This window comes from Cavia porcellus, unplaced genomic scaffold, assembly GCF_034190915.1.
Source record: "Cavia porcellus strain 051 isolate PalLab524CR breed Dunkin Hartley unplaced genomic scaffold, mCavPor4.1 scaffold_20, whole genome shotgun sequence".
Lineage (NCBI taxonomy): Eukaryota > Metazoa > Chordata > Mammalia > Rodentia > Caviidae > Cavia > Cavia porcellus.
Genome location: NW_026947503.1, coordinates 20,089,250 through 20,115,300, shown reverse-complemented (window position 1 = coordinate 20,115,300; position 26,051 = coordinate 20,089,250). Strand labels below are relative to the sequence as shown.

At 40.9% G+C, this 26,051-nt stretch overlaps 2 protein-coding genes across 4 annotated transcripts in view; both read right to left on the bottom strand.

Annotated features, from left to right (window-relative positions):
• Positions 1–2,428, bottom strand: part of Bcl2 (BCL2 apoptosis regulator) — a 170,971-nt gene extending 168,543 nt beyond the window's left edge. The window contains exon 1 of one of the 2 annotated variants that reach the window (XM_063231503.1): positions 464–2,428. In XM_063231503.1, the coding sequence (XP_063087573.1) occupies positions 464–1,048 (585 nt within the window). In that variant the 5' untranslated portion in view covers positions 1,049–2,428. The remainder of the gene's footprint in view (positions 1–463) is intronic. The other variant, XM_003474076.4, reaches the window with a different exon arrangement.
• Positions 2,429–9,809: 7,381 nt separating this feature from the next.
• Positions 9,810–26,051, bottom strand: part of Kdsr (3-ketodihydrosphingosine reductase) — a 37,543-nt gene continuing 21,301 nt past the window's right edge. For both annotated transcript variants that reach the window (XM_003474072.5, XM_063231502.1), the window contains exons 8-10: positions 23,531–23,614; positions 18,320–18,421; positions 9,810–13,628 (exon numbers count right to left, since the gene is read on the bottom strand). In XM_003474072.5, coding sequence (XP_003474120.1) covers positions 13,509–13,628; positions 18,320–18,421; positions 23,531–23,614 — 306 coding nt within the window. In that variant the 3' untranslated portion in view covers positions 9,810–13,508. The remainder of the gene's footprint in view (positions 13,629–18,319; positions 18,422–23,530; positions 23,615–26,051) is intronic.

The window sequence follows — 26,051 nt, the reverse complement described above, 5'->3', positions numbered from 1 at the left end:
GTGGAGTCTGTTCACCTAATCGGATGGTTCTCAAATTTTACCACACTAAAGAATCCACCAGGGGGGCTTGCACACTGACCAGATCCAACCCTGGGGATCTGGTTCATAAGCAGTCCCTGAAATCTCCAATTTCAACAAGACCCAGGTATCCCTGATGCTGGGAACCCTGAAGGCTCAGTGTGAGAAACACTGAAGGGATACCGCCTAGCAAAACATCTTAATGGGTCAAAAATGATAGATCTTTAAGTTCAATGGCAGGCAGCAAGTTAAACACTTTTGGTGGCAAGAAATCACCTGGTAGGGTGCACTTTGTCCAGAGAAAAAGAGAAGAAAACTACAAACCCGATTTTATTTCACTGGCTCAACAACCTCCTCTTGACCCTTGGGGTCCACCCACACGCCTGCCGGGGCATCACAAACCTGTGCCCTCAAGCCCAGAACACTCACTCAAACATGCACCTACCCATCCTCCGTTATCCTGGATCCAGGTGTGCAGGTGCCGGTTCAGGTACTCAGTCATCCAGAGGGCGATGTTGTCCACCAGAGGTGACATCTCCCGGTTGACACTCTCCACACACATGACCCCACCGAACTCAAAGAAGGCCACAATCCTCCCCCAGTTCACCCCATCCCTGAAGAGCTCCTCCACCACCGTGGCAAAGCGTCCCCTCGCGGTGAAAGGCGTCAGGTGCAGCTGGCTGGACATCTCAGCGAAGTCTTGGCGATAGCGGCGGGAGAAGTCATCGCCGGCCTGGCGGAGGGTCAGGTGGACCACAGGTGGCACCGGGCTGAGCGCAGGCCCCTGGGCGACGGCGAGGCCGGCCAGGGGTGGCGGTGGCGAGGTCCTGGCGGCCGGGTCCCGGGGCACACCAAGCGGGGAGTTGCGACCCAGCTGGAAGGAGAAGATGCCGGGGGTGCGGGCGGCCCCCGGGGGCGCTGCGCTCCCGTCTCCGGCATCCCACTCGTAGCCTCTCTGGGACAGCTTATAGTGGATGTACTTCATCACTATTTCCCGGTTATCATACCCTGTTCTCCCAGCGTGAGCCATCCTTCCCCGAAAAAAAGCAGCCGGGTACCAACAGCACCTCTCGCCCCCGTTCCCACCCTACAACCCCAAAGAAAAAAAAGAATAGTTACAATCCAGCTATTTTATTGGATGTGCTTTGCATTCTTGGATGAGGGGGTGTCTTCAGTCACGCGGAACACTTGATTCTGGTGTTTCCCCCTTCGAATGAGATGGCAAGAAATTTTTATTCAAACTCCTTTCAGATCTTTATTTCATGAGGCACATTATCATAAAGTATTAATATCAGTCTACTTCCTCCGTGATGCTGAAAGGATAAGGAGAAAAAATCCTAGTAAGTCGAAATCAGGTGCATTTTCTTCAATGCACTAGGTGAAAGCTGGGCATATACACTACAAATTACACCCCTAAAAAGAACGTATTAAACTGTCTGGAAATGAAATTTACTTGGATGCACTTAAAAGTCAAACATCTCAAATGTGTCCACTGAAAGTTACAGTAAACCAATTTCCTGTGCAAAGAACTTACTTGTATTTTTTAAGAACAGCATGATCCTCTGTCAAGTTTCCTTTTCTGTAAAACCAAAAGAAATGCATAAGGCAACGATCCCATCAATCTTCAGAACTCTCCGTTTGTAGCTGCTCTGAAACTTCCAAATGAATCGGGGGTGGGGGTGTCGATTGCAAAAATTAGGATTTCCAGATTGATTCCCAGACTTCTGCTTCACAGAAATGTCAATCCGTAGGAATCCCAACCGAAGGTTTCAAGAGCACGAGAAAACAAGGCAGCAGCGGCGGCGGCAGATGAATTACAACGTTCAGTGCAGCATTTGCAGAAGTCCTGTGATTTTCCTCCTCTCGGCAATTCACACACGCACAGACACGCGCGGGCACAGACATGGATCTCTACCCACGGAAATGCTTCACGACTCCACGGAGAAAGACACAGGAGGGGGACGATGGAAGAGCCAGGGACGGGGGCAGGAATCCTCTTCTGATTAAACTCCGAACGGCAAATGCATTTTCCGAAAAGCTGCTTGATAAATGAAGGCAGGACGCGCCCGGCCCGCCGCCGGTGCCGAGCGCGAGAAGCCCGCGCGCTGTGTGTGGTGCGGTGGGGAGAAGAAGGTGGTGGGGGAGGGCTTTATTTTTTCCCTCTTTTCCTAAAAAGATGACTGCTACGAAGTTCTACCCCCCTGGACCCCTCTTCCGCTGCACCCCACCAGCGCACCCCGCCTCCGGGCTGCGCAACCTTTCTCCTCCTCCTGCTCCTGCGCGGCGGCGCAAGCGACGGCTGCCTCCTCGAGGTCCCGCCGCGCAGCCCGCTCCGAGGGTGACGGCTACTGGCACGGAGGGCCCGGCGCCCGGGCACCTCGGCTGGCAGCAGCGGCGGCGGCGGCGGCGGTGGCTCGGCGGGGACACCAGGAGCGGGCGCGCGGGCGGGCGGGCGGCCGGGCGCGCGGGCGGGGTGGGGGCGGGGAGGAAGGGGGCGGGCGCGGGGCGGGGGGGCCTGGCCTCTTACTTCATTCTCCTCACAACCGCCTGGTTTCCTGTACGTACGTCACAACTGTTCATTCAAAAAAAAGAAGAAAGAAAGAGTCCTCCTCTGAGCCGCCCGCCTCCGCCCGTTCTCTTTCCCGGGTTAAAGGCGCCGCGGCCGGCCTGGGAGCCGAGCGTCCGGTAGGGGACGCTTGGTACGCGGGGCCACCGCCGGGGAGGGCGCGCCCGGGCGGCCACCGCCGGCTCCGCTCCGCCCGGGGGCCGGCCGGTGGGTGGCGCGGGCGGCGCAGGCCTCCCGCGCGGTCGCGGCGCGGTGGGTGTGCGCGGGGCCTCCTCGGGCCCGCGGTGGGCCTGGCGCGTGCTCCGGGGTCGCGGCGGCCCGCGGGGGCGACCGAGCGCTGAGCGGGCGGCTGCGCCCTGAAAACAAGGACGAACGAGCGCCGGGACCCTTTCCGACCGCGTGGGCGCGCACAGATGTTCCACACAGAGACGTTGCACACCTCCGGTGTGTGGCCGGCGCTCCCTCGCCCGGAGAGGCCGGTGTGAACCTCTGAGCGCCGGGGCTTTGGCGCTGCCCTTCTGGGACGAGGCGGCCGTGCACATTCATTAAGGAAGGTCCAGGGAAGCAGCCCGAAGCGTCGTCTTTACTTCCCAGTTGATTCCTGAGTGTCCAAGCCGAACACGCGCGCGCACACCGACTGGTTTCACCTGAACACACGGTTGTGACCGAGCCGGACCTGACCCAGTGCGCCAGGGAAAGCAAGAAGGAGGGGACCACTATCGAAGAAAGCTCAGTAAAGGCTGCTTGTCTGCCCTAACACTGGCTGGTGGACCAGGGCTGGACTCTGAGCAGTGCCGCATGGCAGCTTCCAAGGCCACAATCCTAATACCACGGTGGATGAATTTTAAAATGTTTCCACCTTTGCCTAGCAGCTATATCTGTATGATACGCTTATACACACATTTGTGAGCAAAGACATTTTTTTTTAATTCACCAGCTTGAATAGCCCCTAAAAGGACAAGCGAAAAATAACTATTTTTATCTTTCTCTTTGACAAAGCATCAAGAAAACGTTTACTAAATGCACAGCAGTTTAACAGGCTCAAATAGAAATGCATAACGACACTAGATTACTGTGGTTATAGAAACATGAGAAATGAGTACCACAATGTGTACAATTACGTTCTGATACCTTGTTTATTTTTATTTCCAGTCTAAAAATATAAGCAATTATTTTAAACAAAAAATACATTACTTCATTTGATATTCACCATTCCATCAGTCCTCACACTGATGTCTTTCACATAGGAAATAAGCAATTATTTTTAAACAAAAAATATCACATTTCATTTATGATATTCACCATTCCATCAGTCATCATGCTGATGTCTTTCACATAGGAAAGGGCACCTTGGTATAACTGTTATCCAGGAAGAGTGAAGGGAGATGATGTGATGGGCCCTTATCTAGGGACAGTGGCAGATGGGTAAGGTCTTCTGAGGTAGACAGTGGGTATGAGTTGACCTACTATACTCATAGAAATCATAGGAATTGTACTGTAGATTGACCTGTGATACACGTTCTTATAAAAAGTGTAAATTGTACTAATTCCGGAACTATGTTTTGTCTTAAAAACCTAACATTACTTAAGAGGAATTGAAAGCCTTCACACTTTTAATACCCAGCATGTGGGTGCAGAAACTAGAGGACAAAAGGCAAAGAAGTTGTACTTCTGCAAAGGAGGCAGTCAGAAGGAAGTTGGTCCCTTATTCCCAGAGAAAGAAAAGCTTCGGTGACTTCTCTGCCTCTGTAGAGTCTTCCTTATGAGCTTTCCCGGACTGGCTCTTTACATAGCATCTAGCCTGTAACATCCCAGGAAAGGTCTCTTGTTAGCTCTGGACCACACCTGTGCCTGAGACCTTCCAGACAAGTACCATGGATTTCTTGCTTTCCCAGATGGCTTCCACTTGGGAGAGCTAAAAGGACCGCCTTTTTGCCCAGTTCTTCCCGGATGGATCCCACCAGAAGGATGGCACCAGGAAAAGAGCAATATGCAGGGAATGGAGATTGTATCAAGAATCTGAAAGGCCTGTTTTATTTCTTCAAACAAAAAGATTTTTATTGCCAGGTCTCGCCACCTGCTGGTTGGTGTTCAGCATTATTCACAAAAGTTCTGTTCATCCATCAATGTAAATGTTCATTAAACTTATGAAATTAAAAAATTATTCTAATCTGAATTATAGCAATGTTTAATGTACATATAAAACCTTCCAACTATTAAACTTATTTAAAACGAGAGTAGAAAGAGACCATTAAGTAAGAGGGAATGGATTAATAAAATGCTGAGTTTAAAAAAAATTGGGAGGGGGGTTAGTTTGAAAACTATGACCCCAAATGAAGTAGAAATAAATTCGTAAACAAAAGGAACTCACTAGAGTAATAGTACATATATCTTGCACAAAATTTAAAGAAATGACATCTCAGGCATTTGTAATTGCTGCACTCTGAGAAGCTGAGCCAGGAAGATCAGAAGTACAAGCTTCACTTGGGTTTAGCAACTTAGCCCCTGTCTGAAAATGAAAAAATTAAAAATAGGTTGAGGTGCAAGTCTGAGCCCTGGTTTTAACAACAGGAGAACCTGGAGATAGAAACAGGGAGGAGGGAGATAGAAAGATACGTACATGTATCTACTGCCCACAATAATTGTCATCATATACTAAAAACATATTAATAAAAAAAATTTAAACATCTGTTAAACTTGCACAACAGCACTCCGTTCCGCACAAAAAACCCTCACAAGCTCCAAAAGTGATCTAAAATGATAGTGTCTAACTTCATGTATTTTATACACTACCAACCCTTGCATTGAGTAGTATCATTGTTTCAAATGACATTAGTAATTGGTAAAGCACTGAATAAGCCCCAACAATACGTTCCCAATTCATTCATGCTCAGTCTTTCTTCTGCTATGTGATCCATCTGTGCTCTTAATCCATTCTTCTTGTCAGGAAATACTTTCAACAACTCTGAAACAGCAAGCCTTAGATTAACTTAGAAACTCACCTAATTTGGGGGGAGCACTAAACCTCAAAAATGGTTAGAAAAATAGCAATCTTTAAACCTAGATAACAAAATGCAAACAAACCCATTGCTGTTGTGCAGTTGTGCAACCATCTCCAGGTTCCCGCTGTCCATCTGTTTTCTATTGTCTTGCCTTTTGCTCTTCAATTTATACTTTAAGCTTCTCATATAAAAGAAGTTATGTGACATTGAAACTGATTTATTTCACTTAACATTAAGATAACAAATGACTTAATTTACCCTTTTTAGGCACAATACTACTCTCATATAAGAGAAACTACATGACATTTAAGCTTAGGTATCTGACTTACTTCCCTTAATATTATAGTCTCAAGGAGCATCTGTTTTCCTACATATATCTTGAATTTCTTCTTCATGGTGAAGTAAACTCCACTGTGCATAAACACATTTTCTTCATTCATTTGTTGATGGACATACAGGCCACTTCAAAAATTTAGCTTGTGAGTTGACTGCTGTAAGCACAGCCATGCATGTATCACTTTAGTATGATGATTTTAATTTTTGGGAACATACCTAGAAGAGCTGGGTCAAATGGAACTTCTAGTTTTAGTTTTTCTGAGAACTGTCAGTAATAGTGATTTCCAAAGTGGTTGTACTAGTGGATATTCCCACCAATAAATCAGAAGTGTGCCTTTTCCCTCTGCAGCCTGCACAGTTTTTGTTAGTTTGATTTTTTGATGGTAGCTGTTCTTTCTTAGGTAAGATAAACTCTCAATGTTGTTTTAATTTGTAAATAATTTTATTTTTGATTTACAAAGGAAATCATAGGAAAATTATTTGGCAGTTTTTTCCCCTTCAGATTAATGAGCTAGCATTTAAAGTGAAATAAACTAGAGATAGCAATCTGCTGTATTGTCCAAATATACCTAGTGCTCTTCTTAGATTGGAACTGCAGTCCTATAACCAAATAAGTTATGCCATCACATGGAAAGATAAGTGACAAATTTACATTCTGATGTATAGTTTTATTTTTATACTATTTAGCAGAGTACAGTATCTCTCAAATATTAATTGCTATTAGAGAAAAATTGATATGTTTCCTGAAGTTTCAGTCACAAAGAACCACAAAAGCAACAAAATATGTTTTGTTTTTGGTTTTGGTTTCTTTTTGGCTCTACAAGTGCAAAATCAAGGTGCCTGTGAAACCATACTTCCTCTGAGAGTTTGGATAGACTCCTCCTCTCCTCCTAAATCTTGGTAAAAGCTGGCAATCCTTGATCTGCCTTGACTTGTAACTGCATATCTCAGTCTCTGCCTTCATCACATGGTCTTATTCTAGTCAGTTTTTTTTTTTTCTCTTAAAAGGTCATTAATCATAATAGATTTGGACCTGTCCTAATAATCTCATCTTTACCTGATTACAACTCTATAGACCCTATTTCCAAGTAGGTAAAGGCCTTCAGCATATTTTTGGGTGACATTTCAATCCACAATGTTTCTTATAGGTTGTTTTTCACACTAATGTGGTGAAGCACCAAGGCCTAATGACTTAGCAATATTAAAACCAAATTTTAAGCAGTACTGTGAACTTTCTAAAACTAAAATCTATTTCACATTTCTGCTCAAAGCTCATCAACGACTAGCATTTGACTCTTTGGTATGGCATGACATGGTCATACCTATCCACTCCCACTTCCTTTCCCTTCTCACACCTAAACTACATTCTGGTGGTGTCTGGAATGTGAGATGTGATGGAAACCATGGTGAATATTTAAATTAATAAAAACATTATAGTCTGTAACCCCAGCACATAGCAGGCTGGATCACTGCAAATTTAAGACCAGCCTGGACTACAAAGTGAGCTCAAGGCCAGCCTAAACTGCATAGTAAGACCTTCTCACAAAAAAACAAGGATTACAGTAAGAGACAGTTTGTGTAAGTCCCCTCAAAATACTCCAACTTCAAACACATGTATCCCACCGTTTTGAAGCAGTCCTGGAAGCCCTTTATTGTATTTAGTTTCACTGTCATGGCTGCCTCACATCCTGAACCAATTCAAAATGTTTACCTTTCATAGTTGCTTCAACTTTGGGGCAGAGCTAGAAGTCACACAGCGCCAGATCTAATGGATGGGTGAGTGAGGGGACACGTTTTTCTGAGCCTGCCGTTCTGTTGGATCCCACTCAACAGCAGCAGTCTTTTTAGCACATCTAATAAACACACAAAACAGGACCTCTAGAACTGCTTCAGAAAGTGGTAAAAACGATGGGATGTGTGTCCAAAGAGAGGGGAAGTATTTTGAGGGGAATTAATGGCATTGTGCCTTCTACTACGATACACTTTTAAACTTTCACCATAAATTTCAACTACACCTCACACACCAAAATCTTCTGCATCTTTTGCTTTTACACAACTGTTAAGACTCCTTGAAATGTATCCAAACTTTTTACCCTGCAAATTCATACTCACTCCTAAAGTTTCACTTCAAGAATTTCTTCCTCTGAGAAATTACCAGACTGTCCTGGGCAGGTTTCTACCTATGGTTTGTACAGAGGCTAGGAGCTTAAAATTCACACAGACTCAAAGAGTGGGGATACTGTCTGATTTCAGTGAGTTAAAACATGTAAAACACTCAGCAGGGACTGCCACCAGTTAAGTGTTAGATGTTGTTTGTGATCTTTTCTTTTGCTTTGTTTTCTGAGACAGGGTCCTGTTATGTAGCTTGGGCTGGCCTTGAACTTGTAGCAATCTTCTTGCCTTAACTTCCAAAGTGCTGGATGTCATGATTTATGTCTGTGGCCCCCAGGCCTCATGAGTTTGCATTGTTCATTTGTGATAGTTCATTGTATAGTGCTTGGATTGATGGTGTTAGTGCTACACCCACTTAGGGGTGGAGCCAGGATGTGATGTAATGGCAGGAAGAAGGTGTGTCTTGCTCTTTGCCGGTTCCGGCTTGGTGTTTGCAGCCACCATGAAAGGCGGCCCATACCCGCCTGCCTGGGAGCCATCTGAGTGTGGACTGAAACCTCCAAAAACTGTAAGAAATAAACCTTTCCTTTCCCAACTTTGGGCTTCAGGTATTTTGTCTCAGCAACGAGCATAAAGTAACTAATACACTGGATTATAGGCCTATACCACCACGCCTGGCCTTAGTTGTGGTATCTTTTATTTAAGAGTATTACTGATCACTGTGAAGTTTCTGGCATATATTTCCTGCCCAAAACTATAAACTATCTGAGGGCAGGAACATATTTTTCCTTAGCACATGCCCAGCCTAGAATAGTGCTGAGCTTCCAAATGCAAGTGACATAAGATTCAGAGACATCAAACTAAAGAGGGAAACAGGCAGTTGGTTCCTCTTCCTGCAGGAAGACTGTAAGGATGTAGCAGAGTAGTTCCAAGAACCAAAGGAGGGAAGATGTTGATTAAGAAAGGGACAAAATGTTTACACAGAATTCTATCTCTAGTGCCTAAATAGCCAGTTCATTGTCAGTATTCAACAAACATATGCTGAATGAAGAAAAATAGAGGTTATAAAGTCAAGAATGGAAAAAGAATCACTTTTTTGCATCAAAACATGAAAACTATAGAACTGATATCACATGCCATTTCTTAATACGAAGTGCTCAGATTTAAAGATTAAGTTTGCAAACACGTCCAAATATTCCTTTTTCAATATGACTAAAGTGATTGTTTAAGAACTGATGAATATTAAGATGTGTTCTTTTTACATATCAATCTTGCAAAATTTGCTGCCCTTCAGAGCTGGAAGGCAGTTTATGGATGGACTATTTAAATATAATTTGAAGGGTGGGATTTTAAAATTTTAACATGGGGGGGGTTGGTATTGGGGATTGAACCCAGAAATACTCTACTATTGGGCTATATCCCCAGCTCTTTTAAAAATTGTATTTTGAAATGGTCTTGCTAAGCTGCCCAGGCCGGCCTCAAAACATGCCATCCTACTTCAGCTTCAGAAGTAACTGAAATGATAGGAATGGGCCACAGGCTGGGCCTACAATCCTAAACTTTTACTCATACATCCCATAGCAAAGGCCTACAAATAGCAGGTATCTGAAGTAAGAGCTGAGTAGCAAGCATTTATTCTGAAAATATTACTTCCTTAAAAAAAGATAAGAATCAGGCCTTGTGAAATGCTTAGGAAGCCAAGTCATGATAACATTGCAGAAAACATTTGAATTTTGCTTAAGTGGTCTCTTAACACAAAATTCTAGAAAAATAAGTTCTTAGATCTGTAAAGCTTGTTCCCCATTTATTTTTTGTTGTGATTCAGAAATACAAGATATGAAAATTAGGTTACAATTCTGCCACAAAAGCTTCTAACATAGCAAATACAAGTTCTAACATGTATCAAAATAGCCATGTATTGTTTTTCAATTTAAAAACATTTTTAGAGTTCTCATTTCAGGCCAAGTGTAAAATATAACAGCAATTATTTCTTCAAAATATCAAATCCACAACTACCACAAACTATAACTCAATAGCAAGATCCAGTCCTGAATTGGAAAGTTATGGTTAGTTGTTACTTTTAAAACCAATCTACTGAAAACTTAAGGAAATAACACACAAATTATCTTACATCAAAAAACAAACACTTAAAAGTGGCTTCAACTGAGTAATACTAATGTTTAAATTAAAACATGATATAATAAAATTAAACCTGACGACATAATTCAGAAAAAAATTGTGGTATTGCCTTCTTCCAGAAAGAGAAAAACATACAATTCTTTGAATTGAAAGAAATTCAATATTACCAAAATGCTTTCACCATCTAAATATCAGAAATACTCTCTTGAAGTTTCATTTGTGGGAATCAATAACACATGGTTTTTACAGATCCAGATAAATATTTTTAACTAGATATATATAAATATTAGCGTAAAAAGACCACTGGAACAACATTTTAAATAGTCTTTTTAACCGTGCAAATTATGTTAAAAATACAGAATGAATAATTTTCCTAATTTTTTTCTTTTTTTATAGTGATGTGCGAGCACTCTACCACTAAGCTACATCCCTGGCCCATGATTTTTGTTTTTGAAAATAGAACTAAGGACTGTTTTCTATACATTTTTCAATTATGAAATGCCTTGGAACATATTTTTGAATTTATATGACTGAATGATGTTAATTTATAAGTAAATGTAATTTAACTTATAAGAAAATATACTCATTACAATAAAATAGTAAACCAAACCATCAGAGCAGGTGCTTGAGAACTGAAATTTATGTAAGTTGTTGGTGATCACATAGTCAACAGTCCAACAGGATTGCAATTAAATTTCTAGGGCTGGGAGGCAACGATGCTCAGCAGTAGAACTCAGGCTTAGCATGCACATGGCACTGGGTTCAAACACCAGCACCAAGAAGGAGAATTTTAAAAACTATAGCCATAGGTAAGATTCATCCACAGTAACTATTAAATCAGTGTGATTTAATTCTTTAAAAAAGGTCAATAGTTTCCCTAACAGTTGGATTAAAGGTTGTCTTCTTTTTCCTCTTCCTTTTCTTCCCCTCAACAGAAAAACAAGTTGTACAAGAATCAAGCCAAAAGGGATATAAAAATTGAATGTTCTTTGTAATATTTTCATGTTTTGGATGGATTCAGAATATTGTGGGATGCTGTCTGACTACAATTCTCTCTCCAAAACCCTCTGGGCCAGATGTTTTTCCAAATTCATAATTTGTTGGATTTGAAAAAGGTGCCACGGAAGCATATAATGGATATCACAAAATGCCTCCTTGAAGTTTGGCACTAACTATAAAATCAAACCTGTTGATATTTCAAACAGGCACATGAAGTGGCACAAATAAACAATAACCACACACCAGTTCAAGTTTTGATAGTGAATTATAGCATCAAATTTAGAAAAATAAGCAAACTTAGTTCTAGAGTTTCTGGGGTAAGGGAATGTGGACCTTTAACATCTCTGACAAAGTTTATTCCATTCCATTATGACCTCTGCAAACCTCCTCTTGTGCCTGACTTACACGAGATTAGGGACAGTATTTCCCACCACAGAAAGGGGTTCTTAAATTTGTTCAACAGTAGAGTACCTGAGTAAAATACTCTCTCTGACAATAATTTGAAAAAAATACTGTAATAACTATTGCTAAGTCATTAATTTTATTAAATCCAACACCACCTTAGGCTAGATTTTAATATAGATCAGCAGAGGATATCAACATTCAAAAAGCACTCATAAGAAAAGAGTAAAACTGAGAAATGTATAAATATTAATATAATTTAGGAAAATACATTATACCTTTTTAGCAGCTGCACAGAATAACTCCACAAAGACTGCAAACTTTGGCTATAAAAACTGAATGATGCATGAACTCATTCTGGCATCAACAAACTCCTGCAAAGTGTAATCAAGTTTATACAAAGAAATTTATATATTAAATAGTAACTTATTCTGTATTTGTTAGTGACTAAATTTGCCATTTGCAGATCTCAATACCATGGAGCTATTAAACATATTATTATTTAAAAGTGAAGTCACTTTCAAAGTCAAAAAAACTTCAAAAGCTCAAAAAAAAAAGGCCCGGATATAATTTCTAGGTTACTTTTTCTTTAACAACAAAAAAATTTCTTCTTGAAAAGTAGAAGATTTTTCCCATCCAAGGGAACTAGAATGCACTATTGTATGTGCAGGGATGAGGGGATGGGCATCAAGATGTCCTGACAAACAGGATGCCACAGGAAGAGGACCAGGATGGGAATAGGCACTTGATGTAGAAATCCAAAAAATGAGCAGGTCCTGCAACCCAAATACGGCTTCACAGGGCCAGGGAGATTTCTAGGGCTGCACGAAGAAATGAGTGGTAACAGTGGCAGGAAGATACTGTTCTCAGGTCAGGGGGAATCATAGAAAAATGGGTGATCATTTTATTTCAAAAAAATGAGTATCTTCAAAATTATCCATCTCTTTTCTTAGTGAGTAAGATTTAAACATACAATCATAAGCCTTTTCTAAAAGCTACATATATGCTACTAGGTTAAGAATGTTACACTTTTTATTTATTGTTTAATGACTTGATGACTTAATTTAAAAAGTCAAGTCAAAAATCTTAGCTGGTCATTCTTCTTTTACAAAAATATTACAGCAGAATAAGCAAAGTGGGACAGAGGAGAAAGGGAAGGACAGACACTAACATGGAACACGTGAGCTTCAGTTTATCATGGCTATTGAGGAAACTGTAAACTTCTGTAAGCATCTAAGATTTTACTAAGGAGGCTGTCTTTCTCCATGAATAAAAACTGAAAAGTCCTAAGCTTCGATTAAAAGAAGACAAGAAAGCACTGCTTCCCTACCGGAAAAGACTGATCTCACCTTCTGCACTATTCTCTCCCATCCCCCTTGCAGCTTTGTGGGATCAAAGAGAGAGAGGTTCCACCAGCAGCACAGCAAGCATGACGCAGGGCATCCAGACTCACTGGCAATGCACACAGCTCATCTTGAGTAAAATACACCAAGTTAAGAAGAAAAACCAACCCCAGAAATCCATGAACTGCCTTTCATGGAAAGTTTAAAAAAACTCTCAAGACTTCTTTTGTACCATGAAGTACATTATCTGGATTTTATCTTTATAAAGGGGAAAACGAATAAATAGAAAAAAATTCTGCTTGTTATTCTAGAATTCCAATCCTTACCCTGTTGGCACACTGTTAATTCTCTCACACTGCTACTGCTCCATCTCAAAGCTCTCCTATTCCATATTTGCATAGTGTTAATGATGTGGTCTGAAGCTGGACTTCTATTTCTTTGCTGGTAGCCAGATTTAGGAAGAGCACTGGTCCAATCTTATATATTCAAAAACAAGACAAGTATCTGTAGTCTAAAACTTGGGTCCCATGTAGCAGCAAGCTGTTTGAATTATTTGGAAACAGTTCCCCACACACACTCAAGGGGTAAGAATTAGGCAGTTTTGTCTGCAATTTCCGATTTCACTCTCTGCGTCATGCAGCGACGAACTATGCCATCAAAACTTCCAAGGTAAAACAAAGCAATAGTTCGGAAAAGGCCCATAGTGACCACCTGCAAGACAAAGAGAGACCTTTTAGTTTGTCTGACATCCAACAGTGCAATACAATAATTCACTTCATTTCAAAGTATTTAGGCCTCTGGTAAATAGTTTCTAGGACACATCTTCTAATCTGTTCCAAGGATAAGTATAATGAAAACTTGATAAATGTCAATAAGCTTTGAAAACAGAATATGCCTACTCTGTACCACTGCCTAACACTCCACCTTCCAGAGAGAGAAAATAGTTGTCCGATTAATAAATTCCAACCACAAAAGAACAAAATGGTATTCTTAGCAACACAGGACTGTAACTACTAGGGAAACTCAACTATAGCATTCCAAGGAGCCGGAATACAAAAAATGTTTCTTTGGTTTAAGATTTACGTGCTGATCATAAGAATGAGCCCAAACACCGGGTGCTGAGATATAACCTTGCCCTCTCTGAGCCTTTTTTTTTTTTTTTCTTTAAGATCTCCATGTTGCCCTGGCTGGTCCTGAACAACTCCTATGTAGCTGAGACTATAGGTGGGCACTTCCAGACTTGAGCTTGTATGCTAATTGTAAAAACAATCAAGTAAAAAGGCAATTACTATTTCAGGGTCAAGGCAGCAATAAACTATACCCATGGTACTCTCGGTCTTCCCTTTAATAGATTCTCACTAACGCAATTCTAAATGGGATCTTGAAAAGGTACAAGGAGCAAGAATTACATTTTTATAAGTACTAGACTCAAAAAAATTTGTCTCCTAGATTCCTCACCCCACCACTTCCTGGAAAACTATCAGAAGAGGTAAATAAAATGAGAGGATCACAAAGACAGACACTGTCATGAGGTCCAGGAAACAAGGTCCAACTTAGAAAAGACAGGCAGAGATATTTTCCAGGACCAGCAGGAAGAGGAGGAGCCAGGCATCAGCTTTGCACCATGCTGAGCAATCATGGCTCCTTCCTGAAGGAAACAGCCACCGCGGCCAGTATATATGAACAGCGCATGTCAAGAGGAGATGAAGATGGTTAGTGAAGAATTCAAGACTGAACCACTAATACATTCAAACAGTACCCAGGTAAGGGTCAAAAGTAATTTAGTGAAAACAAAAGCCTGGGTTTTTTAAACAGGAGTAATCATTCATGACACACACATGACACTTCTAAATGGTATTTCATCACAAAAATGATCTCTTCAAGCACATATCTAACCAAAATGACGGTAAGACAGAATGACAATATAAATAATTGACAATATAAACAAAGTGCAAGTGGGGAGGAGGATGGTAAGAAGAGTTAAGTCCTCATCTCTCACACTGAAGGCAATAATCTGATGTACCAACCAAGGAAGAGAGAAGATCAAGGGAGGTATGCAACGAAGGGGGGTACCTACGCAAGTCTCTGCTACAAGAACAAGAAGCACCCACCTTTGAGAAAGGTGCAAAGGAGCAATCTAAAGGAGTGTCCACTGTTTATCTTTTTCTTTTCTTTATTCCTAGAGATTGAACCCATGATCTCACACATGCTAGGCAAGTGCTCTATCACTGAGGTACAATCTCAGCTATTTATTTTATATTTTTAATTTATTTGAAAGACAGGGTTTTGCTAAGTTGTCAATGCTGGTTTCAAATTTGCAATCATCCTGCCTCAGCCTCTGGAGTAGCTGAGATTAAAAGTGGGAACCAGCATGCATAAATAAAAGGGTTTACTGTTTTTCTGAGCAACTTGTGAAAGCAACTAGTTTCAAACTAGGGTAAATTTGAAAAATATGAAAGACAAAGGAAAGTTAGCAAAATCCAAACTATGAAGACAGTAAAAAAGGTCACTGTGACGCAGAGGCCAAGGTGAAAGATGGAAAGATGCCACTCAATGGAATTTTAGGGTAGTGATGTTATTTGGCATGACCCTGTAATGGAGTATGTGTTAGGCATTGGTCAAAACCCACAGAAATGCATAATTCCAAGAGTAAATCATAGTGGAGACTTAGGTTTTAATTGATAATCACATGGCAATATTGGTTCATCAACTTAAACATATATATAACTTTAAGGAACAATGCTTACAGGAGAAAAGGGGGATATATATGGGAAGTCTATACTTTCCATCCAAGTTTTCCATAAACCTAAAAAGTGTACTAAAAAAAAAAAAGCTAGTTTTTTTTTTTAAATAAGGGAGGGAGGACCTTAAGAAAAACCCAATTACAATACAGCCTTATAAAGAACAGGGGTAAGTACAGGAGTTTTGCAGTAAAAGCAAGATAAAACCTGAGGGAAGATTAGAAGTCGGTTAGATAGAGGTTATCTGGGTTGAGGGCCTTATTGTAAAGTCCCATAGATGACAGGGGTGGAGGGTGCAGAAAGAAAGAGCAGAAGTCAGAAGGTTAGTGGTGGGGGGCAGCTCAGAGCTTGGTCATTTGTTGGGATTTGAGCTTCATTCTGAAGGTACTGGGGAGCCACAGGAGGCTTCATGCAGGGTAGAGCCACAGTTTAGAAACACAGGTAGAGAACGTGATGGCACACTCAAATGTATCTGGTGGGCCTGGGCAGGGTGTGGTAGACCAAGGGATTTGGGGGCGGGCAGGGACTGTTGAGGTGTAGCTGCCACCAGTCTCCACTGATTACTGCATGCTGAGTATGCAGCTCTTGTTTAGCCAGATCTGATTTGCCAAGAAAAGTCTGAAATCTAGGCCTTTTATGTGAAAATCTAATTTTGAAACTAAACACATACACACACACACACACACTCATGCCAGGTAAACCAAAACAATGCTTTGCAAGCCCCTGAGAGGCTCATTAACAGCCTCTGGCTCACAAAGTACGTAACTCAGGTACAGGGTCAAGAAGCCAGGCCTTACCTCCAGAAGCACAGTGGGGTTCCTGAAAAGGAGGCAAAAAGGTTAGGGAGCAGGGGGCCCCTGAAGAGAGAGGCAGAGGCAGCAACTGTACCTCAGTTTCTGGCTGAGGGGAGTGAATGTGTGCACCAGTTATGGAGATAGAAATGGGGTGTAGGAAGGGGGAGAAGACCACAGAATGCTGGGGAGGTACAAAGCTCGGTCGAATTGGATTTGTAGTCACTTTCCAGGGAGAATGACTAAGAGACTCTGATACAGAACTGGAGCCCGGGGGCAGTTAGGGGCTGGACATATTTATATGGAAGTAGCAGTCATAAGAAAGGAATCACACTGCCCAAGGAGAAGGTATGGACTGCGCACTGGCCCAACTCAGGCATTCTGGAATTTCTGGTCAGTGCAGACACTTCCTGCTGGGGTACGATGACACACAAGAGAGACAGGCAACCTGTCTCCAAAGAGTTTATATCCAACAGAGTCTAGTGTCAGGAAAAAATGACACAATAGTAGGGTATTATGTAGAGTGAGAAAAAAAAGGACTTAGGAAAGACCATGAGGAAAACTAGCAATAAAATCATTTGCCTTAGTCTTATGTGGTCCCTGGCATAGAAGTTAATGCTCTGTTATAAACCACCCCTTAGTTTTGCTTCCAAAGCAATCTAATACAACTCTACAATTACACTGGCCAGTAATATTAATACCTTTCTCGTTAGTCTCTTCTGGTAGACTGCAGGTGACCTGAGGTTAGTGGTTACCTGACATCACCAGAGTAAAAGTACCCAGAATACACGTCAAAGAACAATTAATGTCCATTAATTTGTGTGTCCTGGACAAAACTATAAATTTCTAAGACTAGGGATTGTGTTTACTCCTTGATTGTGTCTAATCCTCGATTGTGTCTCCTTTGGCTTAGCTATTGGTGACCCAACTCACCCAAGAATGATTTCAAGAATAGTATCTCATTATTTGTAGGCAAGCTCACCCTAAACTATTGTAGACAGATGCTTCCATTTTTCCAAAAGTTTAGAGCAGTAGTTCTCAGGTAAAAACCCAGATTAACAATCAATAGCAGAGATGTCACTTTATCTATCAAGTACGATTGAAAAATGTGGTGAATGTTTTAATTTTTTAAACGTTGTATTACAATAAAAGACAGATTGCTATTAATCCCTCTCAAAATATTCCCTCTCTTTTTGAACACATAGATGCCATGATACTTGCCCCTTTCCGAATCAGTTCTGGAAGTCTTGTTTCATGATTGTGTTCAGTTACACTGTTGTAGGTGCCCTGATGTTCTGAACTAACTGAAAATGTTTACCTTTCAGGGCTATTTTGACTTTGGGGAAGAGTCAGAGTTGCACAGTCTAGTGAATCAGTAGAGGAGGACACACCATGGATTTTTTTTTTTTTTTGGACGAATTTCTGTGTATATTCTGAATCAATTCAGGACATCAAGGCAGTCAGGAAAAGATACTCATGAAAGAGGACATTTAGACCTCCTTCAGAAAGGGTCAAGAAGTGTGGCAAGTATGCTTGAAGTGAGGGACAGTATTTTAAGTGGGGTTAATGGCAATGTGTCTTTTACTTAACACTTTGTTTAATTTTTAATTTAACCATTCAGTGTAGTTTTTGATCACACCTTGTACTATATAGCCCGGTACAGAAAACATTTTTTCCAGTTCTTAAGTTCTGTCCTTACTCTACTTCCTATTTACTTGCTACTGGTAGAGGAAAAGAAAAAGTTAATAGCTGAATAAAATTTTTTCACATTCTTAAAGTTACTTAGTCTATCTTTATCCCCTTTTAATGGAGTTCTCATGCAATGCAGTTTTGGCCCATTTGTCAGACTTCTGATCAAGGCAGAGCTTACTTGCTGGAGTCCTTCAGTGATGGAAGTTACTGGAGCCATCCCACAGGTCAGTGATGAGAGCATGTATCCATCTGAGCCAATGGAACTGTTAAAATTTCCTTGCTAAAAGAAAAGGAACAGATAAAGATAGTAGTCAACGGAAAGGAAATCAATTCAAAACTAGAAACAATGAAGTATGTTCATTCATGTTAGGTGTGACAGGATGGAAAAAGCATATATCAGGACTCATAAGTAGACACAGACTCTTGCCAGATGGGCAATTTCAAACTGTGAGTTCACAGAACCCCCAAGGAGTCCCAAGATTCTTTCAGAGTCACCTATGGACAAAATGATTATCATAATAATATGAAAACATTAATTGCCTTTTGTCTTACTTTTCTCACTGCTGAAACAAAATACCCAATACCCAAAGATAAAAGAAGGAAAGTTTATTTCAGCTCACAGTTTGCAGAGGTTTCAGTTAATAATTGGCTGGCTCCAAGGCAGAGTGGCACATGACAGAGAGGCACTGTAGAGGAGAAACAGTCCATGACACAGCAGAGCAGGCGGAAGACACCCAGCAGTGAAGTGGCAACCAGCAAGTGACAAGTGACAAGCGTCAAGCAAGCAACAAGCAATGACCTGCTTTCTATCCCTTATATTATACCCATAATCTTAGGGCAGTATCACACCTAGAGTGGGATACTCTTAATCCTACCCAGAACCATGCCAAACCAATCAGTGGATTAATTTAGTAATCACATACCCTTAATCCCAGCATCACACACTGTACATTCAGCCAACTTTGAAAAAGGCCCATTTATGACCGCATGAAGCTTTGGGTAAAAATCTAGACAAAAGCCATAACATGCTGCTTCTGGCACCCCAAAGACTCATGCACATCCCTTTATGAAAAAGGCATTTAGTCTATCTCTAAGAGTTGCCAAAGTCCTAAAAGTTTTGGCATTCCTAAAAAGTCCAAGTCAGAGAAGTAAGGTAAACTCTTAGCTGCAAGCTCCTGTACAAATGAAAAGAAATTTAAACCCTTTCAACATTCAATGGCACAATATGGACATTTCCATCCCTAAAGTTATAAATGGGGAGAGCAATGAATGGGAACAAGACAGACCAAATCTCAGCAGGGCAAACATTAAAGCCCACAGTTCCACGTCCAGCATCCCTCATAATTTTAACAAGCCGTGAAGTCCAAAGGGAACGGGCAGCTCCACTCCCACAGCACCTGGCGGTTGTAGTTCCCTCAGCTTCTCTCTCTGGCCTGCTCTGCTCCCTCCTTGCAGTTTTCCTCAAATGATTCATTTTTCTGGCTGCTCTTCTGGGGTCTCCCCTGCTCCTTTGGCTTCACACTCACAGCTTCACATACTGCCCTCTCAGGGGCACAGACCTTCTTCTGAAATCTGGGCTGAAGTCTTCCTGACCTCACAACTCTTCCATTCTGCATACACCTAATACCAGCACCCATGGATGATGCCACGCTCTGCTGCCAGCTGAAGCAGTAGCCAGGCTTCCTTCTCTATTGGCTGGAAAGGTTCAGTGCCTATGAACCAAATCCTGAAGAATCACTTCCCTAGGCTACCTCCATGCTGGAACATGGTAATCTTTTCTCAAAGCAAAGACTTTCACTTTTGCATCTCTGAGATTGCAAAGGGTAGATTGCTGCTGGTTCTTGTGATATCCTCAAGCCAACTCTTCTATTGTCTTCTTCTGAAATATGTGGCTTTATTTCCGCTAATCTTTTTAGCAACCAATTTCTCCTCTGTTTCATCTTTGCAGGAAGCAACTTTGCTGCAGCTTCCTTTCTGGTCAAACTCACAATGTTTTGAATCATTCTCCTGGACTCTATGCTTTTGATTTTCAACATAAATCTGACTAAAAGCCTCCAACAGTAGCTATACCACTGCCTCAGCATTAGACTGCCTTGAAATTTCTTCTGCAAGATTAACTGGTCTGCCACCCTTAATCTCAGTCTCAAGCAAATCCCTGGAAATAACCAAAATGCAGACAAACTTTCTGCCAATGCATAACAAACATCTTCTGAAGTCCAATAACCAATGCAGTCTTTCTTTCCAGAAGAAACCTCCTAAACCTGGTCTTTACCAGCTGCATTTCCATCAGTATTTTGGTCTTCTGAGCTCTAACCACTCTCCCATCGAGTGCAGCCTCAGGCATTCCAGGAATGGTTTTTCAACCGAAATCTCCAAACCTTTCCAAACTCTTCCCACAAGCCATTCCCAAAGGCTCTTGAACCACATGGTCAAGTGTAGTCCATAATAACAACTCCACTTCTCTGGTACCAAATTCTGTTTTATTTTTCTTGCTACTGAGACAAAATACCCAACACCCAAAGGCAAAAGGAGGAAAGGCTCACAGTTATTTGGCTCACAGTTTATAAAGGTTTCAATTGATATTTGGCTGGCTTCAAGGCATGGTGGCATGGCAAAGGGGCATTGCAGAGGAGAAACAGTTCATGCCAAGCAGGGCAGACAGAAAGTACCCAGCAGTGAAGTAACAAGCAACAAGTGACAAGCAATAACCCTCTTTCTGTCCTTATATTACATTCTTACTCTTAGGATGGTAGCACTCACACCTAGGGTGGGGCACCTTTAATCCTACCCAGAACTATGCTAAACCAATCAGTGGACTAATTTAGTGATCATATATCCTTAATCCCAGCTTCACACACTCTAGATCCAGCCACCTCTGAAAAAGCTGCATGAGGCTTTGGGGGAACATAAGCCACCTTTCTTAGCAGAGTAGTATTTCTACTGATGAGTAAAATTGCTGGGGCACAAACCCAAACCAATGTTCTAGATATGGAACTAGAAATCACTGTCACCTCCACTGCTACATGCCCTTGAAATGATAACAAATACACAAGGAAAATACAACTTGTATAAATATTTTTAAAAATTTTAAATGTCCATTTTACTTAAAAATGTCTTCGATAGAGCAGGTAAGTTAATCATTTTATTACATCACAACTCTTCAAGACAGATTTCCTCAATACAGTCCTCTCTCCTACCCTCTTCTTGGTTTCAGTTACTCATCTCATATATAAATAATTCAAATTTTAAATTGTACGTTGTTCTCAGAAGCATGATGAATTGAATAGTATCTATCAATTTCTCACCCTGGACATAAGTGATCTCTTTTTCCACTGTACCTGATATCTAATTCATAAACTTTCTAATACAGTTCAGCAGTTTTAGGCACACACTAGGGGTCTCGGAACATGTCTCTGAGGATGGGAGGGGGGACTACTGTATTGCATGTGACGAATGAAGAAGTCGCAGAAAGTGCTTCTGTTTTCTTCTGAATACCAAAGGACAATGACCACCTTGAGAGAGTCCTTGTGCAACTGTTCAAGAATTGAACTTGCTGCTATATGTGGAATATAATTTTCACAGGAAAGAACCATTGACAAAGAAACTAAACTTATTCAGACTTGCAGAAAACGAAGTAAGCCTGTCACTTAGAGAAAGACAACTTGATGCATTTGTAGGTGATGTTAAAAATCTCAGCTCTCAAGGTAAAATTAAGATTTTTGAAAACTTGCATCTACCCTTGTGAGACTACTGGCTGCCGAAAACATATTTTCATGGTAAGATCAGCAATGATCTTGATGAATGTGATTTTTTTTTGATAACTCAGTGAACACATATTTTCCAAATGACTAATGCATGTTATAAAATCATGAATGGGTAAAGGATCCATTCAAAGTGTGAGAGAAACAGATGGATCTTAATGCCATAGAGAACAAAAGTTCATTGATGTGGTTTCCAACTTCATGTTGTAACTAACCTTTAAGGAACTACAATTCTTTGAGTTTAGGTTTAATATCAAAAAAGAAAATTCTCTCCACAACTATCTGAAAAGCCTAGTAAAATACTTTTGCCTTATCCAATTACGTATCTGAATGGCGTCAAATTTTCTTCATTTGCTCCAGTCAAAGCAACATAGGACATCAAAATGACCACAGGAGTGGATGAAAATCCACCTAAAATCATTAAGGATTTTTATGAGGACATTAAAGCAACTGATGAAAACATGAAATAATACCACTCTTTTTACTGAATTCTTGCTTTGAAAAATAATTATTTTTGTAAAAAAAAATCAATTGAAATGTAATACTTATTCTTGTTTTATAAGACTTATTCTCTTGAATTATAAGTAAATATTTTTAAAATTACAGTTTCAAATTCCTATAAGGTAAATATCAATAAACATAACCCAGGGAAACAGAAGTTCTCCAAGGTTGTCAATAAATGTACAGTTCTCAAGAGAAGAAAAAGTTTGCAGACCACCACACAAAATGAATTCTGTCAAAATTAGAAGAGCTATTTCGGATCCTTAAAAACCCAGGTTTTGACTGAAAATAAGCAGGAAAAACAAATCACACCTGTGCCATCTGTCTTATGCTTAAGGCAACTGGAACAGAGTTGTTCATCTCAGAAAATATTTTAATAAAGGTTGTTATTTTCTGGATTCTGCTCGGCTCATCCTCTCATATTCATATGTGTACTATTTTGAGACTGTATCACAAGGCCCTGATGCTTCTCATTCCAACGATCCTAATGATATTCCAAGGTCAGTGTGGGCTTTTGGTTCTCAGACATCCCACAGAAAAGTACATTTTTCTGCCATGTGAGTTAACAGCATTGCTGTCCAAAGGCATGTGGCACATACTCTGTGCTACAAAACAGCCCTTGGATTCCAAAAGATCCCACTGGTGATTCCCAAAAGCATATCAGGACGCCAGGATGCCGGGATGATGGGCTCCACAGGCCAGCTGCACTTTCTTTAGTTAACTCTGGGAAAATGATACTTGGAGGCAGAAAGGGGGGAAAAAAACCCGTAGTCGGTAAGGCAATAAAGTTAAAATACTGTCAGAAAAAAGACAATAAACCTTATATAGTTATACTGCTGACACTTCACAGCTAAATCTTATTTCCTTCTTTAAGAACTGAAGTTCCAATTATCCATATTGATAAATCTGTTCCTAAGATTAAGATACATACTTAGTTTCTAGGAACCTACTATCAATACAGAATCAATAAAAGTGTGTCTAAAGGAAGAAGAGTCTATTAGATATGATAAATCTGATCCAGAAAATTATAGTAATTTTTGTTATGAAGCAGGTCTTAAAGAAATACCTTTTCAGAAATACAGCATAATGGCAAATAGTACAGAAAACAAAACAAGGATTTTACTTACTATGGCATCTTTAACAATTTGTTTGGCCACCTGTTCTGGTTTGCAAATACTTGTGGTCTCTGAAATAAGTCGAGTCTCCAAAGGCTAGAAGTGGAAAATAAAGCACATATCAATGCCATCATTCTCCACTGCATTAAAAATAATTCCTATAACCTCTTGAGTCATAAAGTCCCAATTTCTACATTCAAACAGATTCCTGTTTTTAGACCTTAGTTCCACCGTCACCTTCTATCTAGCTGGTAACTGGAATAGTCAGTCCAGAGGCTAAAGGAACATAAGAAAGCCCTTGCTGTTCTCTGTAGCACATGTGTGGTCTCGGCCTCAATGAAAACCATCAAAGCTGGAGTGAGAATGCGTCACTGGGTACCAGGTCAAGAAGGATCCTTTTGGATTCCTCACTGCTAGTCAGACACCTGACCTATCGGTGTGCAGCCAAAGGCCAGACCCTGCGTCCTGAGCAACTCTACTCCCGGGACAACACCTATGTTTGACTCCCATCAGCAGATGATTGATGCCTGGCGACAGAGCTAAGGTGCTGAGCAGGGGTGGTCTCAAACCAACCCATGGTCAGCAACTGCCGCAGTTTCTTAAAAGACCACAGGAGTAGCATGGACAGGCTCTAAAAGCTGAGCCTCTAAGGAGCAATCCCCAAATGGCCTATAGTTCACTGCATGCTGGTTACAGGGCTGGACTCAACCCCAAATCTGGGCCTTTTATTCTTCAACATGTGTTCAAAGGTTATCTCAACTCACCTAGTTCAGCATGCCTTTCTGAAATCTTGATTTGCAATAATCAATCTTTCTCTTCTTTGAAGATTTCTGCCTTAATATAGATCACTTCTACTTCTGTATTTAAATTTCTTTTTTTTTTTTTTTTTGTCTTTTTTGTTTTTATCGGTACCAGGGATCGAACTCACGACTGCCTGCTTGCAAGGCAGGCGCTTATGCCGCTGAGCTAAATCCCCAGCCCCCCTGTATTTAAATTTCACCTGCAAAATTTCTTGCAAGCAGGATCTTTTTTCTCTCATTTCTCTTTTATTGTTCTCTGTGGCCCTTTGCACACTTGTGCTTAAAAGTTCTTAAAAAGGGACTTTCAAATGAAAACCTTTAACTTCAGTGTACTGTAAATTCTGTTTATACATAGGTTTGGAAAGACAAAAACTGACTAGAGATAGGCATGGTGAGTGCCTATAATCCCAGCTATTCAAGAAGCTGAGGCAGAAAAATCACAAGCTCCAGACCAGGCTGGGCTTACTGAGAACCTCTGTCAAAATAATTTTTTCTTTAAAGGAAAGGATGGGGACGCAGCTCAGTGAGAGTGCTTACCTAGCAAGCATGACATCCGGGGTTCAATACCTAGTACTGCCAAAAACAATAACTAGAGTACATTTTCTTAAAATAGAAAAGCAAAGCCATTCATTACAGTCAAATATTGCTTGATGAACTTCAGGAAACAGAAAAGCCTGTTTGATGGGGCCTGTTCATTCTGCCAGACCACCAGGTTGGAATGGTCAAGCAAGATGCACATGAGATTAAAAGTACTATGTCGCCCCCTAATGGGCCCACAAATCAACACAGAATTTAACTTTCCAGAGAAAAGTTTGCCAAAATTTTTCCAGAGGTAAAAAAAATCCAACTTAACCTCAAAACCGAATCACTACTCTTTGTCTGCTTTGGCTTTAACCCAACTATACCAAATATTTCAAGAATGCCAAATGCTACAAATCTTCCTAGGATATCTGTCCTGATTAAGGCAGGAGGTTTGTCTTAAATTTATTTCTTCATAACAATAGTAATGTTCTAAAATGCAGTGTCAAAGAAAAAAAGAACAGAAAAAAAAAAAGCTTCTAAACCATAAACATCTTTTTTTAAAACTTTGTAAATATATGGTCCATGGAATAGAAGTGTCAATTTTTATGGTATGGGGGATCACAATAAGTATTACTATAAAAAAGAAAAGTCTAAGGGGCTGGGGATTTAGCTCAGCGACATAAGCGCCTGCCTTGCAAGCAGGCAGGCGTGAGTTTGATCCCTGGTACCGATAAAAAGGAAAAAGACAAAAAAAAAAAAAAAAAAAAAAAAAGAAAAGAAAAAGAAAAGTCTAAAAAAATTTCTGAAACTAAAATTATCCTCAATTAAATGAGTAATTCTGATCAATTCCTTTTCTCCACTGAGACTCCAAGTCACCTCCCTTGCAGGGACAAAAGATTAGCTGTTTACCAATCAGAAACTCTTAATTTTAGGACATGGGCTACCATGTAGAGCAGCTATAAGGAGCACTGCTACAAACAGAAATCTGAGGCAGGGTTTGGAACCGAACGGTGAGCTCGCCAGACTTCCTGCCATGCGTGGGCCCCACAATGCAGAGCTGTTCTTACTCTCCCAAAGGCAGGGAACACACAATTCCTCACTGGGGAAACTGATCCAGCCCTGAGGAAAGGTGAGCAGATGCTGACGTAAGGGAATTTCCTGCTGAAATGGTCACTTCCCCTTCTGATCACCCTCTAATAACGAGAAAGCTG